This window comes from Anthonomus grandis, chromosome 15 (genome assembly GCF_022605725.1).
Source record: "Anthonomus grandis grandis chromosome 15, icAntGran1.3, whole genome shotgun sequence".
Taxonomy (NCBI): Eukaryota; Metazoa; Arthropoda; class Insecta; order Coleoptera; family Curculionidae; genus Anthonomus; species Anthonomus grandis.
The window spans coordinates 13,559,861-13,577,302 of NC_065560.1; the positions used below are offsets into that span (position 1 = coordinate 13,559,861).

Here is a 17,442-nt window from a genome sequence, read left to right on the forward strand (position 1 = left end):
AGCTATCGCATGAACGGTGTGGCCTAGCGGTCAACGCAGCAAACGTTAACAGTCTTGCTGTGAGGTGGTAGGTTCAAATCTCGATAGTTTCTTTTTATTTTTTTATTATTTTCTTGTATTCAAGTTCTATGTTATTGTTTTTTTATATATTTGTGGCGTCAGTTTTTTTGACTTATATTTTACCGTTCAGTGTGTGTGTATATTTGACCCAGTCGGGAGTGTTTTTAACCTTCTTAAGGTATACTTTTTTGTTTTACTTTAAGGTCTTTTTGTAATTTTATTTGGTTTTGTTTACATTATTTTAGGTCTGATGATGAAACATGTGTCACCACTTTAACAAATAAAAGAATTTTTTGAGACCGAGACTTTGTGTTGTTCTCTTTTAATTTATCCTAATTGAGTGTTAAGTATTGTTTTAATTGGGACTGCAGTTATTTAATTTTAAATTGAAAAACCGTGGGCAACTTCAGAAAATTAGAAAAAATCATCATTGAAATATTTAATTCAAAGTTTGTTGCCTTAAGGTTTTAAACTAATATGTAAAAGAATGTATACAAAACAAGTTCACTTACCTGTCCTTGGGCTCCTCCAATTTAAACACATGAATAGTCTCAGTATTGCTGCTAGATGCTAAAAACTGACCACACATGCTAAATGACAAACAAGAGATTGATACACATCTTTTCACCCCTCTACGAAACTCAAATAGCCTAGTTCCATCAGTAACGGAAAATACTCTTATTACTGTTCCCTTTTCTGAGGCAGTGGCTATTCTGAGACCATTAGGACTAAAGGCCAATGCAGCCAATGGACTGTCGTGTGCATGAATCATCAGTTTTGCATTCTAAAAATGTATGTATGAACAAAATTAAAACAAATATGTTAAAATTACATGTTTTACTAAATTCATGGCATCAAAAATCTGCACTTCTCCGACAGTTGAAGATCCTGGATATGCCAAATAACAATTTTCACTGTTCGAACTTAATGAGCACAAACCATTAGGGTTTGATGGGGTATCTCTTATTGTGTGCAAGACTTTCATGTCCCTAATGTTGTGAATGTAAAGGCTTTCCTCAAGACATACTACCAATCTTGCTCTATGAAAAAATTATATAAATAGGAATTTGAATATTTGTTCGATATATTTTGTGCACCTATTAAGTTTGACTGCCAAAATTGTATTAGAATATGAATAATTACATATTTCCGTTCCCTTTTTAAAATGACAAACTTTCAACTTCCTGGGGGCTGCCAATGAAACAACAGCCACCAAACTACTACTAAACAATCTCTCGACAATGCAAGAGTCTTCTGTGGCATTACTGTAGATTTGTTCCAAGTGGTCTACAGACCCAAGAGAGAATAGTTGGTAGCCTGTTTTGCCTCCTACAGCCAATGATCTAAAAAAGAAACGAAATTTGCTTGATAATCATCATATTTTATAATATTCAAATTCAAATTCAAAATACTGTTATTGCCACTTAAACATTGTACATAGAAAATTACATTTTTTTATTACAAGAATTTACACAATGCTAAGAGTAATGCGGACTGAACTGCGATTATAAAAACAACCGATAACACATACACGAGCTAGCGCGCATGTGCTGCTCAGACCCTTAAAACATACTAACCTAATTACAACTAAAAGAAGAATAAAGACTTTCCCAATTATAATTATTAAGAAAATAAGTCATTAAACCCTAAAAACATATAAAAGCTAAAAACAAAAAAAAAATATAGTATAATAATTTACTATATCAATTACATTAATATAGGTACCATCTGTGCAATAGACAGAGAGGAGGAAGGGCGGCAAAAAACACGAGCCGAGGCTGGAAAACCAGGGCAACACGACGCAAAAATGAATAGATATTCCAAAATGAACCATTTAAAATTTTATTTTTATGCCTGCAAGATCAACAAAAGTAAGAATTCAAAAATAATATGGTTGCAATTAAATAAAAATAATTAAATTATATTTTTAATAAAAATTTGGTGGCGTGAATTTGTTAAAATGCCTATGTTAGTTGAGAATTAAGAAGAATTTCTTTAACATATGCAATAAATTTCTTTGGTGAACTATTTTTAATGTAATCCGGTAACTTGTTCCACATATGAATGCCTACATACTGGAATGATTTTTTAAAACCTGATGTTCGATGAAATGGAATTCTAATTAAGTTTGGATTTCTTACATTGTGTATATAATCATGGTGAAAAAATAAGTCTCTTAAATATGGCGGCTGACCTGATTTAATTATTTTGTAAATTAAATTATACATATGACACTTCCTTCTATTTCTCATATTTAATATAAAATGTGAATTTAGATAGGGAGTAATGTGGTCTCTATACGATATATTAAAGGAAAAACGCATACAACTATTTTGCAGTTTTTGCACCGTCCTTGACAGAGATACGGTTAGTGAGTCGCCATACACAATGTCCGCATAATCCATCAAAGACAGTACAAGCGAATTGCAAAGCAAATATTTGGTGTTTGATGGTAACTCATTTTTGTATTGATATAAGTTTTTTAAACGACCGTAAGCAATTTTAATTTTGTTCTTAATGTGGGAGGCAAAGCTGAGATTTGAATCGAATATAACCCCTAGATTACGTTTTTCCGCAACGGTTGGTATAGCTGTTCCATTAATATTAATTTTAAAATTTTCCATGCAATCTAGAAGATGACTTTTATTTTGTGAAAAAAACATTGCACATGACTTTGAAGCATTTAATTTGAGGTTATGGTTTTCAGCAAACAAAGCAATCTGATTTAAGTCGGCGTTAATTTTATTCTGTGCCACCTGAACGTCTGATATTTTAAAAGAATTATAAATTTGGGAGTCGTCAGCAAATTGGTGCAGCTTAGAATTTTCGATGCACTGATCCATATCAGCAACATATAAAGAGAAAAGTAAGGGGCCTAATATGGAACCCTGAGGCACCCCTTTTTTAAATGACAAAAACCTTGAAAATTTAAATTCACCATCATTCACCGTTCGGACACAATGTAACCGATCTTTAAGATAAGAGCTAAAAAAATTTATGGCATTTGCCGAAAAACCATAATAGTGCAGTTTTGCCAAAAGCATTTGGTGATCTATGGTATCGAATGCTTTACTTAGATCTAAAAGAGTTAGGCAAGTTATTTCCTTTGAATCCTCTTTAAACCTGATATCATTAACAATACTGATAAGACTTGTTATAGTACTATAAGATTTACGAAATCCTGACTGGCAATCAGGAATAATTTTTAAATTATAAACATAGTCAGCTATTCCGTTATATACGTGACGTTCTAAGATTTTTGAAATGACAGGCAGAATACTTATTGGCCTAATGTCTTTATAATCTGTTGGACAAGGTATTTTTGGTAAGGGAATGAGTATCGCTTTTTTACAATCATTCAAGTGAATTTAGAGTTTAGGAGTTCATATATTACAGAAATAACTTACATATGCTTTATAATATTATCATAGGTGTAGAAATAATCTTAGAACAGTGTTTTAGGTTTTAAAGATAAGTGTTTATCTGCAACTAGGGTGTCTCGAAAGAATAGAATTGTGCATGGAGACAACCACCTATATTTTTTTAAAAAGCTGTGATCCATCTATTCTTTTTGGCAATTTACAGGGTGTCACAAAAAGGAGTTATAACACCTAAGTTAATTTTGGCAGCCTCACAATTTTTTTTTGAATTTTTAAATTTTACTTCAATTCATAACCCTTTCTTCTCTTCTCATTTTAATAAAAATATCGAATTTTTATTAAAATGTTCTCTTGCCAAATAACTTTTGTAATTTTGCTTACTGCTGATTGCGTTAATTAGTTCCTTGCTGATTCCTTTTCATATTACCATACCCAGCCATTATTAGAATATCAGTACATTGCTGCTCTATTAAGTACACCATTTTTATTAAGAAGTAATAGTCACAGTTTAAATAATAATCGTTTTATTGTTGTGATACTTGTTGATGACGTTACAGTTTACCTTTTCAAGAAATTCTTCAAAGCACTCCATTTCTTTATCCCAATCTTTAATTTTAAGACTCTGAACATGTAACAAATATTGCAGAAGTCCCAGCACCAAACCTTACTCCTACATCCACACCAGCTTCCTTCCTGTTTTATCTATCTCACTGATTATGTAAAAAAAGATCTTCCATTGCTCCCAAAGTGCTGCTTTTGTTTTTAAATCCATATGTACTAATTTTTATCAAATTTGAAGGTGTTGTCTATGAACTCTACCATTCTATCTTTGGAAGAAATTGGTAGACAATTATTTACATTGTTCTATGCACCTTTTTTAAAATAGCCACTATTTTTAAAAACTTTAATTCTTGTGGAAATTTGCCACTAGGTAGGACATTACTTGTTAAATAATGTGCTAACTATTATCTTAGGTCCAACAATTTTAAACAGTTTTTCTCTGTGTTTTTTGGTGTTTTTTTGCTAGTTTGTGTCCAATACTTACAAACTGTTGATTTATTTGCTCTGCAATGTCCTGGTCTTTATCATAAATTTTACCATCCACCCCAACATTTTTTATTTTTTGTTGATTTTCTGTTACACAATCTCATTTACTGTTTTCCATGTTTTTCTCCTTGTCACCTTGTGATTCCTGAACTTTTTTTTTTGCATACCTTTTTTTGTAACTTTATTTATCTTACATATAGTTTGTCCTTTTCTTTAATTTTTTGTATGTATTTTCCATTTATCCAAAAGTTATTTTTAATTTTTATTGTAGTTGTCTTTATCACCTTATGTGTTGTTCTACTTTAGTCTCCCATTTTTTAATATCTGGGAGAACCAGAGAAAAATCATGCCTTGATCGCTTTTTTGCTTAGAAATAAAACAAAAACCAAAACTTTTAATTTTAACTCTTTTATATTAAACATAGACTTAATTTAGCAACACCAGTATTTACCATAACTGGTCTCAATTTAAAATATCTGTTATTACCCCGATATATAAATCAGATGATAAGACAAAAATAATCAATTATAGACCCATTAATTTAATTAATAATTTTACCAACATTTTTGAAAAGTGCTGTAAGGATAGATTACTTGATTTTTTACAATCAAACTTAATTTTGTTTAATATACAATTTGGATTTTTAAAAAACTTGAGTATGCCAAATGCTCTTTACCATTTCACAAAGCAGATTACTGACAGCATGGATAACAATGAAAAATATATAGTTGTGTTTTTAGATTTAGCAAAGGCATTTGACATGGTTCCACATGACCTGCTTTTAGAAACTCTTGAGAAGAATGGGATCAGGGGTGTCGTGTTGGATGTCTTTAAAAGCTATTTATTTAATTTATCTTATTTATTTTATTGTGATTTACTGTGATCCATCCACAAGGCATAGTGTTGGGTCTAATATTGTTCTTAACACATATAAATACCCTAACCAACTCAATAATATCTTACTCAGATGACACGGCTAATCTGTTCTGCAAAATCTTGGAATGAAACCAAACAAATCTGATAGATCGACTAACAGTGGTACAAAATTGGTTAAATAGTTTTAAATTGACTTTAAATCTAGCAGAGCTGATGTTGTCCAGACTAAGAAGCTGCTGACTGACATGTGCGAAACTACCGTCAATGTGCTGGCTGTTAGTACATTTGGGAAGCCGAATCGTAACGGGCGTCAGGCTGTTAGGGTGATCCTTAGTAGTACAGACGATGTTAGGCTTGTTTTGAAGAACAAATTGAAGATTGTCGGTAAATTCTTCATCGAGACGGACATGACGCCTCGGCAGCGTAATGAGCTTACGGCAGCCAAATCGGAGTTAAAGCGACGCAAAGAGGAAGGAGAAAATAATCTTTATATAAGATACATCAATGGTTCCCCCAGAATTGTAGCAAAAAACTAGATTCGCCTTTATTTTCACATGCTAGTGATGCCCACTTAACTTGTTTTTATCAAAATGTTCGTGGTCTTAACACTAAAACCGAGACTTTTTTTCTTGCCGCCATTGCACACCATATGCATCACCGAGACATGGTTGAGGCCAGAGATAACTGGTGGTGAAATATTTCCAAAGACTTATGTTTACCGGTCGGACCGAAAATTTGAATCCGTTATTGTCACACGTGGTGGCGGAGTTCTCTGTGGAGTTTCTAAAAACATTGTGTCTGAAAAAATTAGTTTGTCTGATTTTGCAACAGTATTGCGCCCTCTATCGATGTTGTTGGCTGTAAATTTACTATTAGATTATAGATATTTTACATCATTGTTTTGTACATCCTACCATCTATCACATCTGTAACTTTCGAGCAATTTCTCGATCAGTTTACACTTTTAATATCAAAGCTAAACCATAATGTAATAATAGTGGGCGATTTTAACGTGTCTGATTTCTCTATTAACTCACAGGTAATCATGTTAGTCAAAAGTCTATTTCTGTGAATAATTTTGCTAACACTTTTAATCTTGTTCAGTGTAATCACATCCTAAACTATAATAACAGACTATTGGATCTTGTTTTATCTAACTTCACCTGTACTGTTTCGCGTAGGGACGTACCTTTTGTCTTGGAGGATTTGCATCACCCTGCACTGAAAATTGATTTTACTGTCTCAGGCCAACGTGTCCATAATTTTCAGCTTAATAAAAACTTATCTCATTCTTTTAATTTTAGAAAGGCCAACTTCCATCTCCTTTATGACTCAATCCTTGAAGCTGACTGGTTTACTGTGTATTTATCCTCTAACGTTAATGATGCATGTGGAGCCCTATATGATATATTGAATGGCATATTTGCCGCACACATTCCTCTTAAGCAGCAACGTAAAAGAAGATTTTCAAATTATTATTCTCGAGAATTGATTAAGAACATTTATAGGAAAGAAAAGGCTTTCAAGGACTTTAAAATGTACAAAAAAAAAACATGCTTTATTATTATTAACAAAGAAAAATTGTTCTAAACAAAGCTACCTTAAATTACTACCACTAAACTTAAGAAGAAGATTTTCAAATTATTATTCTCGAGAATTGATTAAGAACATTTATAGGAAAGAAAAGGCTTTCAAGGACTTTAAAATGTACAAAAAAAAAACATGCTTTATTATTATTAACAAAGAAAAATTGTTCTAAACAAAGCTACCTTAAATTACTACCACTAAACTTAACCACTACACCCCATACACACTCGAGTTCCAAAACAAACATCAGAAAACAATACATAAGAACAGCAGAAAAAAAATACATAAAAAGTAAATTAAATTCCATAATTATCTGCTCAAGTATAAGACAGCAAAGAATTCAAACCATACAAACAAATCAAATAAAATTCAAATACTGTAGACTTACACTTAGGGAAAATTAGAATGTGTCGACGTAGTATTCATCCAGTGAATAGTAACATTTTTCGGTCAAAAGTATTTTCAATTTACATTTAAAAGTGCCAATACATGTTGCCTCCCTGATTCCACCTGGTAAACGATTGAAAATTTTGATTCCCTGGTAGAAAATAGATTTTTTAGTTAATGTGGAGTTAATGGGATTGGAAGATTTAGATCGTTCACTTGACGCGTTCTCTTGAAGTATCTTGGATTTGGGGTTATAAATTTAAAGCGATTTGCAAAAAGTAAGCAAGCCACTTCCTGAATGTAGAGGGAGAAGACAGTGTGTATGCCCAGTCTAATAAATATGTGGATACGATTCTCCATTCTTTCAAAATAAATTCCATTCTCTTAGACGCCTTATCAAACTACAAATACGCAATGAATATATCAAACACCGAAAGGAATATTTCTTTGGACCCATCTAGCTTTTCGAATTTTATTGGTTCTAAGAAGGCTGGCGCCAGGATTCCTGGTATGAGGCTACCCGATGACGTGGTAATTAAAGACCCACGAGACATAGTTGATGCTTTTGCACTATTCTTTGGTGAGGCGTTTATACAATCAAATTTCATTAACCATTCGTCGACGTCTGATAATGTGCCCCACTTGGGAAGTTGGGCACATTATCAGTTACAAGTTGGGAAGCATCAACGTTGGAAATGTCACAACGTTGATGCTTCCCAGATTATTTTGGCTAGTAAAAAACTCAAAAATAAGTTAACATCTGGTGTAGACGGTGTACCTAGCTTCTTGGTTAAAGATTGCATTGGTGTCCTGGCTGATCCGCTGACCTACATTTTCAACTTAATACTGTCAACAGAACAAATTCCTGAAATTTGGAAGACTGCTAAAATAATACCTATTTTAAAAGCTGGGGACTCTGATCAAATCGTGAACTACAGGCCAATCTCATTACTCTGTAACTTCTCAAAAATTTTCGAAATTATCCTGAATCGGTCGCTATTTAGTCACGCAAAAGAACTCATCTCTGTAGCCAAGCATGGATTTTTTAGCAGGCGATCTTGTGTTACTTACTTATCCTGTCTGTCTAGCCACATCTGTGAATCACTTGATGTTAATACTCAAGTCGATATTATTTATACCGACTTCCAAAAAGCCTTTGTTCGGATAGATCACTATATTTTGCTGCATAAATTAACTCAGTATGGTTTTTGAGGGAGATTATTTAATTTATTTCATTCCTACTTGATTGGTAGATCTCAATATGTTGAATATGAGGGCTTTAAATCGAAACTTTTTAACGTAATGTCGGGTGTGCCACAGGGCTCGAACCTGGGTCCGCTCCTGTTTAGTTTTTTTTATAAATGACTTGATTGAGTCACTCACTTGACATAGGCTGGTTTTTGCCAATGATTTGAAGCTATATTTAAATGTATATGGTTTGGAGGATTGTGTTTTTCTTCAGAACTGTCTAAATACATTGGAGGTATGGTGCGCTGTTAACAGGTTAGGCTTGAATGTGGCTAAATGTAGTGTGGTCAGTTACTCTAGATCAAAAACACCCTTAAATTTGAATTACTTTATTAATGATTGAGTAAATTAGAGCAAATTACTGATCTTGGTATCACCTTTGACTCTGAATTTACATTCGTTCCACACTTTAACAACATAGTCAAGTCAGCCCTGAGAAGGCTTGGGTTCATAATGAGAAGTTCTCAGAGTTTTACTTTGGAATCTACATTAAGGCTGCTTTTCTGTTGCTTTGTGAGATCAAAACTGGAGTTTGGCTGCATTATATGGAACCCACTCTATCAGAATCATGTTGGTCTCCTTGAATCTGTTCAGAGTAGATTTGCCAAGTCTTTGGCCTTCAGGCAGGATGGCATATATCCGGTAAGAGGGTTTGATCATCGGCAACTATTGGAACGCTTCAATCTACATTCATTACATCTCAGAAGAATGATCTTCTCTGTAAAATTCCTGCATGGGTTACTGAATGGATTCATTGATAGTCCTGTACTTCTTTCTGGTGTACGTTTGATGGTGCCTAGGCTTAATGCTAGACATCCCCTAACATCCTGTTGAAATCACCACTATATACAATATGCACTATATTTAATCGGATCTGTCACATGTGCGATATAAATTTCTGTCCGGTTCATGTGATTGTCGATATCTTGGTGGATCATTACTCTTGGGATTAAAACCCATGTGTTTAAGTTATAGTTAGTAGGTATATTGCAGTTAATTTAATTTAATTTTGTTGAATATGTGATTAGAAAGAAAGAAAGAAAGAAAGAAAATGTGCTATATTGCGTAAGACAACAAAATCTTGTGTACAAGCATCCTAAAAACTAAAAAATTCCAAATTCACTTTAAATTTCAAATTTCAAACAAACATAACATCTAAAACACTTTACCATAAAATTTACACACATTACCAAAATTAATCATAACAAAACAGATTGAGAAGAAAAAAAAGCATCTTTTTGATAAATTTCATTAAAAAATAAGTAAAGCTGTCAATAAAACAGAATTTTGAGGAAGTAAATTAAATTATTTAATAGGAAACAAAACTAAAACACTAAAATGATGTCAGAGCACAGGTTAAAAGGTATCATTAAAAAAATCGTCAAGGCTATAATATGCCCTGGATAATAAAAGTGATTTTAATTCCTTTTTGAATTTCTTAACTTCTAAAATTTGTCTGATACATAGAGGAACATGGTTGTAAGTTTTTTTGCTAAGGTATATAAGCGAGTTCTTGGTGAGGGAGGATGTAGGGATTGGTAAAGGAAAATCTTTAACCTGGCGAGTCATATGACCAGTGTTAGAGGGAGGTTTAGGACATTTATGAATAAGAGTAGCTGTTTCTAAGATAAAAAGAGAAAAAAGAGTTAGGATTTTTTGAGATATAAAGAGAGGTTTACAAGAATCTCTTAACCCAGCGGAACATAGGTATCTAACTGCCTTTTTTTAAATCACAAAAATTATGTTTAATAATCCCTTGTTGCTTAAACCCCAAAAAGGCAAGCCATAACGAAGATGGGACTCAATAAGAGAAAAGAACGTGCAAATACTCCTCCCAGCTCATGCCCCTCCATTCTTACTACAAAGCATCCAGAGGATAATTTTGATGCAAGATTTAGGATATGATCTTCGAAGCGAAGGCGACCATCAATGGTAATACCAAGGAACTTACAGCTTTCTTTGCGTTGCAAGAGGGAGTTTTCACTAAACATGGCCCTGAACGTCACACTTAAATCCCATAATAAAGGTTTCACCCACATTAAATACAAGCCTGTTTGCAGCACACCACTCCGATAAAATCTTAAGATCCTTAAAAACCTGGGCTCTAACATTATCAGAATCTCTATGATTTCATAAAATGGTGGTATCATCAGCAAACTGAACCACTTTGCCCTGCAGTTTTAATGAACCCAAATCATTTACACAGAGCAAAAATAATAGTGGTCCTAACACTGAACACTGAGGTACTCCAGTTTTAAGGGATCTGGAATCGGATAAACATCCAGATACTGTAACTCTTAGGCAGCAGTATTCCATGATCTACACAATCAAATGCCTTGGATAAATCGCAAAACACTGCCACCGCGGACTGTCCAGAATTTAAGGACACATAGACACTATCCAAAAAGCCGAAAACAGTGTCATGAGTATTTTTGCAAGTTTTTCAACTATCTTGGAGAGGGTAGATAATATAGAAATTGGACGGAAATTACAAGGCTCACTCAAATCTCCACCCTTATGAAGAGGGATAACCACTGCCTCCTTCAAACATGCTGGAAAGATCCCATTATGAAAGGAATTGTTTATGGCAGAAGCTAAGGCATTCAATGCTGAGTCAGGCAAAAGGAGTAGTAATTTTGATGATATCCCATCAGCTCCAGCTGATTTATGGTTTTTTAAGCTTTTAATTGCATCTCTAACGTCAGTAAGGCTAACAGGATAAAAGAAAAAAGAATTTTGAACTGACACTTGTTGAATATAATGCAAAGGATCACCTTGTTAAACTTTTAGAATTGGGTTTTTATATCATATTAATAGTTATTTGTTCTAATTTTTTGGATAACTTTTGAGATTGTGACTTTACTTTACTTTTTTTTTCTTTTCATTCTTTTAGGTTTGTTTGTGTGTGTTTTTTTCAAGTATATTTTTCATTGTTTTGCAACTGTTTCCTGTTATTGGGCAAGTTGCCCGTTGGAAATAAAGGCTTATTATTATTATTATTAAATCTAAACAAAACAAATTACATGGCATTCTCTATAACATTGGCAAAACATCCGGATTTTAACAGCATAAAAGTGGAAAACTCAAACCAAGAAATTAAAGAGGTTTCAAAAATAAAATACTTGGGCATCATTATAGATAGACATATGAAATGGGAAAATCAGGTAGAAAAACTAACATCATATATTAGAAAAATTATTTATAAATGTTATGTCTTAAGAAACATTTTAAATAAAAACCATTTGTTATCTGTATATAAATCTCTTGTAGAATCCTTATTAAGATATGGTATTGTTGTATGGGGTGGTATGTATAAGAGTACATTGACTTTGTTAAATGTTGTACAAAATTATTTACTTAAAGTAATTTATAGAAAAAATAGGCTTTACCATATGAGGTTGTTATACTCTAATTAACTATAACTATAATAATAACTATTTTTACTCTAAGACTATCTCGTTAGACTATTCACAGTCTTTATACATCTTGGAAATAAGTATTTTTGTATATAAAAATTGTGAATTGAAAAAATATGTAAATCATGAAAGTATGAAACAAGAAATAAAACCAATAATTTTATAGAATTACCTAAAAGTAATACTAATGCAAATTTGAGATTTGTTGCTAATTTTGCACCCAAAATAAATAATCTTATTCCTCTTGAAATTAAAAATTGCCAAAAAATTTATATTTTTAAGAAAAAATGTCAATCAATTAATATTATTGAAAACATAGAAAGTTTTAAAAAACTCTTTTAGAAGTGAGCTTAAATTTGCAAGTGCTAATTAAGTAGGTATGCAAATTCAAAGTCTGGTGGTTTGTTGGAATATTATAAACTTATCTGGGTAATAAATATTTCATAGAAAATATTTATAGATAGAAAGATTGAAGAAGAAAGATTGGTAAGAAAGATTGATAGAAGAAAGATTGGTATAAAAACTTTGGATATATTAGTTTAGTTAAGCTTTAATTTTTTTTCGGTATTCTGCAGTTTAGCGGCTTTTGATAAAACTAACAAAAAATGGTCGGGTTTTTTGGAAAGTGGGTAGATTTTGATATATATTTTTCACTAAGAGTGGCGGAAAGCCAAATTTTATCACGAAGAGGGTGTTATCACTCACTAAATCACTTACTATAGGATGCAATTAATTTGACAAAAGCCGCTAAACTGCAGAATTACCTTTTTTTCTTTTGTGTGTATACTTAATTTATTTATTTATTTATTCATCAACGTATATAACATTTCAAGTACTTATTAATAATTAACAGAAGTCTTAAGTAAAAACTATAATACTAATAAACAATACTGTGCTAAACCTAATCCAAAGAGTGGGAGTAGGGCACTATCCCAAGATAGTTGCCCTAGCTGACGACTTAAATTTATTTAAAGATGTACTGAAAAAATCAAGATCTTTTGCAAATCTATTCACTGTAGAAGCTATTCTATTTATAGGACTGTTTAGTAGATAGGATGTTCTGCAAAAGGGAATGTGGAGAAGCGCCTGACCTCATGTTGTAATGGAAGATACATGCAAAGAGAAAAGGCACAGACATTCCGGACTTCTAACAATACCATTCAGAACCTTAAACGCAAAGCAAACATCAAAGAACTGCCTTCTACTTGATAAGGAGTTTATGCTCAGGTAGGACATGGTCTTTGAACAGGTAAGAACCAGGCCTGACTTCATAAGAGTATATCTGGCAAACCTGATAAACTTGTGCTGGATATTTTCAAGCCTCTCAATGTGAATCAGAAAATGAGGTGACCAAACAATATTGGAGAATTCGAGAAGAGATCTCACCGGGCAAATATATAGCGTCTTCAATGCTGACACATTAGTAAAGTCTTTGCAAGATCTTTTGATAAAACCAAGCAGTTTATTAGCTCTATTTACAGTATTTTCGAAGTGGTGGGAGAAAGTAAGACTCGGGTCCAGAAAGACACCCAAATCCTTGACTGAGTCAAGCTCCTTCAAGGGGATACCATCAATAACATATTGACAAGGAGTAAACCTCATAAACCCACATTTCTTAACATTCAATGACATATCATTCGACTTACACCAGGAAAACACTCTGTTTATATCTCTCTGAAGCACCAACTGATCCTGAGAGGAGGAAATCCGCCGAAAAAATGTTCAAATCATCAGCGAAGAGCAAAAACTCAGACTCAGACTCCAGTAGGGAGCCGAGGTGATTGATAAAGAGACTGAATAACAATGGTCCCAAATGGAAGCCCTGAGGGACCCCTGAAGTTGTCAAAAATAGGTTGGACAAAAAACCACCAATTTTAACACGCTGCTCTCTATCCATCAGATAAGACTTGATCCAAAGTAAAAGAGATCCGCTGATGCCGAGATCTGAAATATGAGAGATAAGAATATTATGGTTGACCCTATCGAAGGCTTTACTAAAGTCCGTGTATATCGCATGTGTTTCATTACCGTCGGCAAAAGATTTGAAGATATAGTTGCTAAAGACAAACAAGTTTGTATCCACAGAACGACCTCTGGTGAATCCATGCTGTTGATCTCCAATTATTTCCTGAAATGTGCCAGATAGAACCACCTCTACACAGTGCTCGAACAGCTTAGGAATTGCAGAGAGGATACTAATGGGACGATAGTTAGTTATGTCACTCTTATTCCCAGATTTATAAATAGGACATACATGAGATAGCTTCCAGTTCTCTGGAAAAGTTCCAGAAGTTAGGGACAAGTTGAAAATATGAAAAAGTGGAAGGAAAAGGGAATGGCTGCATTCTTTCAAAAGCCTGTTTGGAATTCCATCGGGACCCGCTCCCTTTTTGCTGTCCAGTTTAGCTAATGCTGTTTCAATTGTAGTAGAACTAGTTTTTTTAGTAGTCAGAGGCATTAGAAGGGTTAGTATTCTTGTTAAATACAGATAAAAAGTGGGTGGCAAAGAGATTTGCAATAGAAATACCAGTATCGGCCCTGAGATCATGAAGGAACATCTCATCTGGAACGGTAGAATCGCTTTGATTGGACTGAAGTCTTACAAATTTCCAAAAGGCCTTGCTATCGTTCTCTATTGCATTTTCGGCTCTCTCAATGTAATGTCTGTAGCATTTACTAGATAATGAACGGCATTCTGAGCGCAGAACACTAAAACTTAAGTAATCAGTATTTGATCCTGACTGTCTGTACCTTCTATGTGCTATTTTTTTCTGAATAACTAGACTTTTTAGTTCTCTAGAAAACCATGGTGGATAATGTTTCTTGGGAGAGTGTTTTTTTATTGGCACAAACAGATTCAAACAATCATAAACAACAGAATAGAAGTTTGCAACAGTGGTATTTAAGTTATCGTTAACAATTATAGACATCCAGTTGTATGTAGAAAAGTAGTTATTTATAGACACAAAATCTGCTTGATTAAAATTGTAAAAATATGTTATAGGTAGTTCCAGGTAATTGGACTTACTATTGGGTAGTTGCAGCTCAAGAGCAGGATGGTAAGGATCTGACCCGACTAAACCATTACATTTAGTTGTTAAAGTGAAATGAAAAGTTGTAAAGCAAAGGTCAAGAATTGTTCCATGATCATTAACCACTGCATTGAGCTGCATTAAAAAAGTGAATGTGTCACATAAAAGATTTTCTTTATCAGATGTAACATTATTTGAGGTTAAGCCATAACGATCATCACTAGGTAACCATGAAATATTAGAAAGGTTAAAGTCACCAACAGTAAGAACATTATTAAAGCTCTCGCAAGCCTTGGTAACAGAGGCACAATGTGCTGCATACACAGATAGATCCATAAATGGAGGAACATAAATGCAGCCAATGCAATAATCCTCGCCATCACCAAGACGCACAGAGATCCAGATTTCTTCAAGTGAATTGTCAGCAGTTGGCAAACGATGGGATTTTAGGGTGTTGCTCACTGCTAGGAGCACGCCCCCTTAATGGGGTGGATACAGGATTACTGTACTTACCAAATTATAAAAAAAAAATCTGGTGCCCTTTTGGTTGCTATAGACCTGAAATTACTTGCTAGCAATTTAAGCTAATTTATGTTTAATATATTTAATAATCTATGTTTAATATTTTTATATTTAACCTAATATATGTTTTTAAAAACAAGCTGAAATACTTGTTGAGAAATCTCTTTATTCATTAAATTACCTTTTAGAGTCTATATGTATAGGTACTAAGCCATATGTGATGTGGAATTAGTAGAATATAAGTTTGCAACAATTATATCCTTATAAGTTTTTGTGCATCTAACATGAAATAAAATTACAATTCTTGCAACAGGTTGTATTTAATTTTGCAATTTTTGCTACTATTACAGATTAACTTTTTAAAATTACAGAAATGACTTTGTTGACAATTCCAATTTGTAACTATGGGTATGTCTAGGGACATAAACTGAACAAAAAACATGCACAATTTATAAAACATACATTGAATGTATAAGTGATCAAGATCACTACTATAAAATTATACCTACTGGATATGAATACAAAATAGAAAGTTGTTAAGCAATTAGAAGAGAACAAAGCCACTTTAGAAAAATAAGATAACAGCTTGAATCATTTTCTTAAAAAGTGGCTGAATCAATAAACAACTAACGCGTAGTTTCTGATTAATTACGCATTTTTTAGACAAAAAAATAAATAAATATACTCACGTAGTGTCCTGGTTAAAATTAACGAAATAGTTCTTTGTACCATTGGTATCAGCGGAGCTTGAGCTACTCATTAGTCCAGATGCCTTGACAACTACTGCAAACGCTTGAACAATAATTTATGATAATTAACAACGATTTTTAAAAACGCTTTGTTAATAATTTACGCTCTGAATTATTATTTTGCAACAATATCAATAAACAAAACACTGAAGATTTATCTTGACGTTCAAACAGGGTTACTTTTGATCCACAACACAGACAGGCGGTCACGCCATCTGTCAGTTCTGTCATATCAATAATGCTATCGTCCGATTAGGACCTCTACACACGATCCAGTTTTATTTTATTTTTTAATTTAACTATTTCGTTTATTTTATTTATTTATATATTCATTTATACTTCATTTAAATTACAAATAAATGTACTTAAAATGAGCGAGTGCCTACCAACTAGGCCAAAAAATAATTAAAAAAACAGAGGACTATACAAAAAACATTAAAAAGTAGAAACTCTAAAACGCAAAAACCTCAGCGCAACTACTGATTGTTATCAATGTATTTGCATACTAAGCACTACTTGTTCAAGAAATATTAGATTTATATTACATATGTTTTTTTATTATTTGGATATAGTATTATTTTTATTTGGCTCACTTTGTTGCATTTGTTTAACATATTAATCAGAGATAAATAACTTGCGAGCTTACATTACATACAATTTTATTGATTTAATGTAGATCCCAATACTTTAGAATCAGTTTATAATAATAATAAAATAATAATAGTATTTCTTTATTTAAAAAAAAGCAATATTAATCTTACAATATTACGTAATACTAGGGGAGACCGAGGATACAATGGACACCAGGATAGAATGGACATGTTTAAAACTCCCGCTTAATATGTAGATGTATATTTTTAAGTATATTTGAAGCGCCTTCATATGGTAAATTATTGCAATAACTACCGAACAAACGTTTGGCATTCGCAAGGTAGCAAGCATTGAGTGTGGTTATTTTTATCGATATTTCCCTGTTTCAGCCAGTCTGTTTGTAACTTTTACGGTAAGTAATGTAACTATTTATTATTTTCTATGCAACACTTTTTAATATCTAATTTTTTTAGTGGTTATATGCATTATAGAATATGGTTATAAGAAACAAATAATTGAAATTGCTTGTTTAGTTTTCTAGGGAAAA

General features: G+C 32.8%; 1 protein-coding gene across 4 annotated transcripts in view; it reads right to left on the minus strand.

Annotated features, from left to right (window-relative positions):
• LOC126744937 (WD repeat domain phosphoinositide-interacting protein 2) overlaps positions 1 to 16,505 on the minus strand; it is a 45,776-nt gene extending 29,271 nt beyond the window's left edge. For 2 of the 4 annotated variants that reach the window (XM_050452538.1, XM_050452537.1), the window contains exons 1-4: positions 16,245 to 16,505; positions 1,158 to 1,403; positions 893 to 1,100; positions 573 to 844 (exon numbers count right to left, since the gene is read on the minus strand). In XM_050452538.1, coding sequence (XP_050308495.1) covers positions 573 to 844; positions 893 to 1,100; positions 1,158 to 1,403; positions 16,245 to 16,315 — 797 coding nt within the window. In that variant the 5' untranslated portion in view covers positions 16,316 to 16,505. The remainder of the gene's footprint in view (positions 1 to 572; positions 845 to 892; positions 1,101 to 1,157; positions 1,404 to 16,244) is intronic. The other 2 variants (XM_050452539.1, XM_050452540.1) reach the window with 2 other exon arrangements.
• Positions 16,506 to 17,442: the final 937 nt, after the last annotated feature.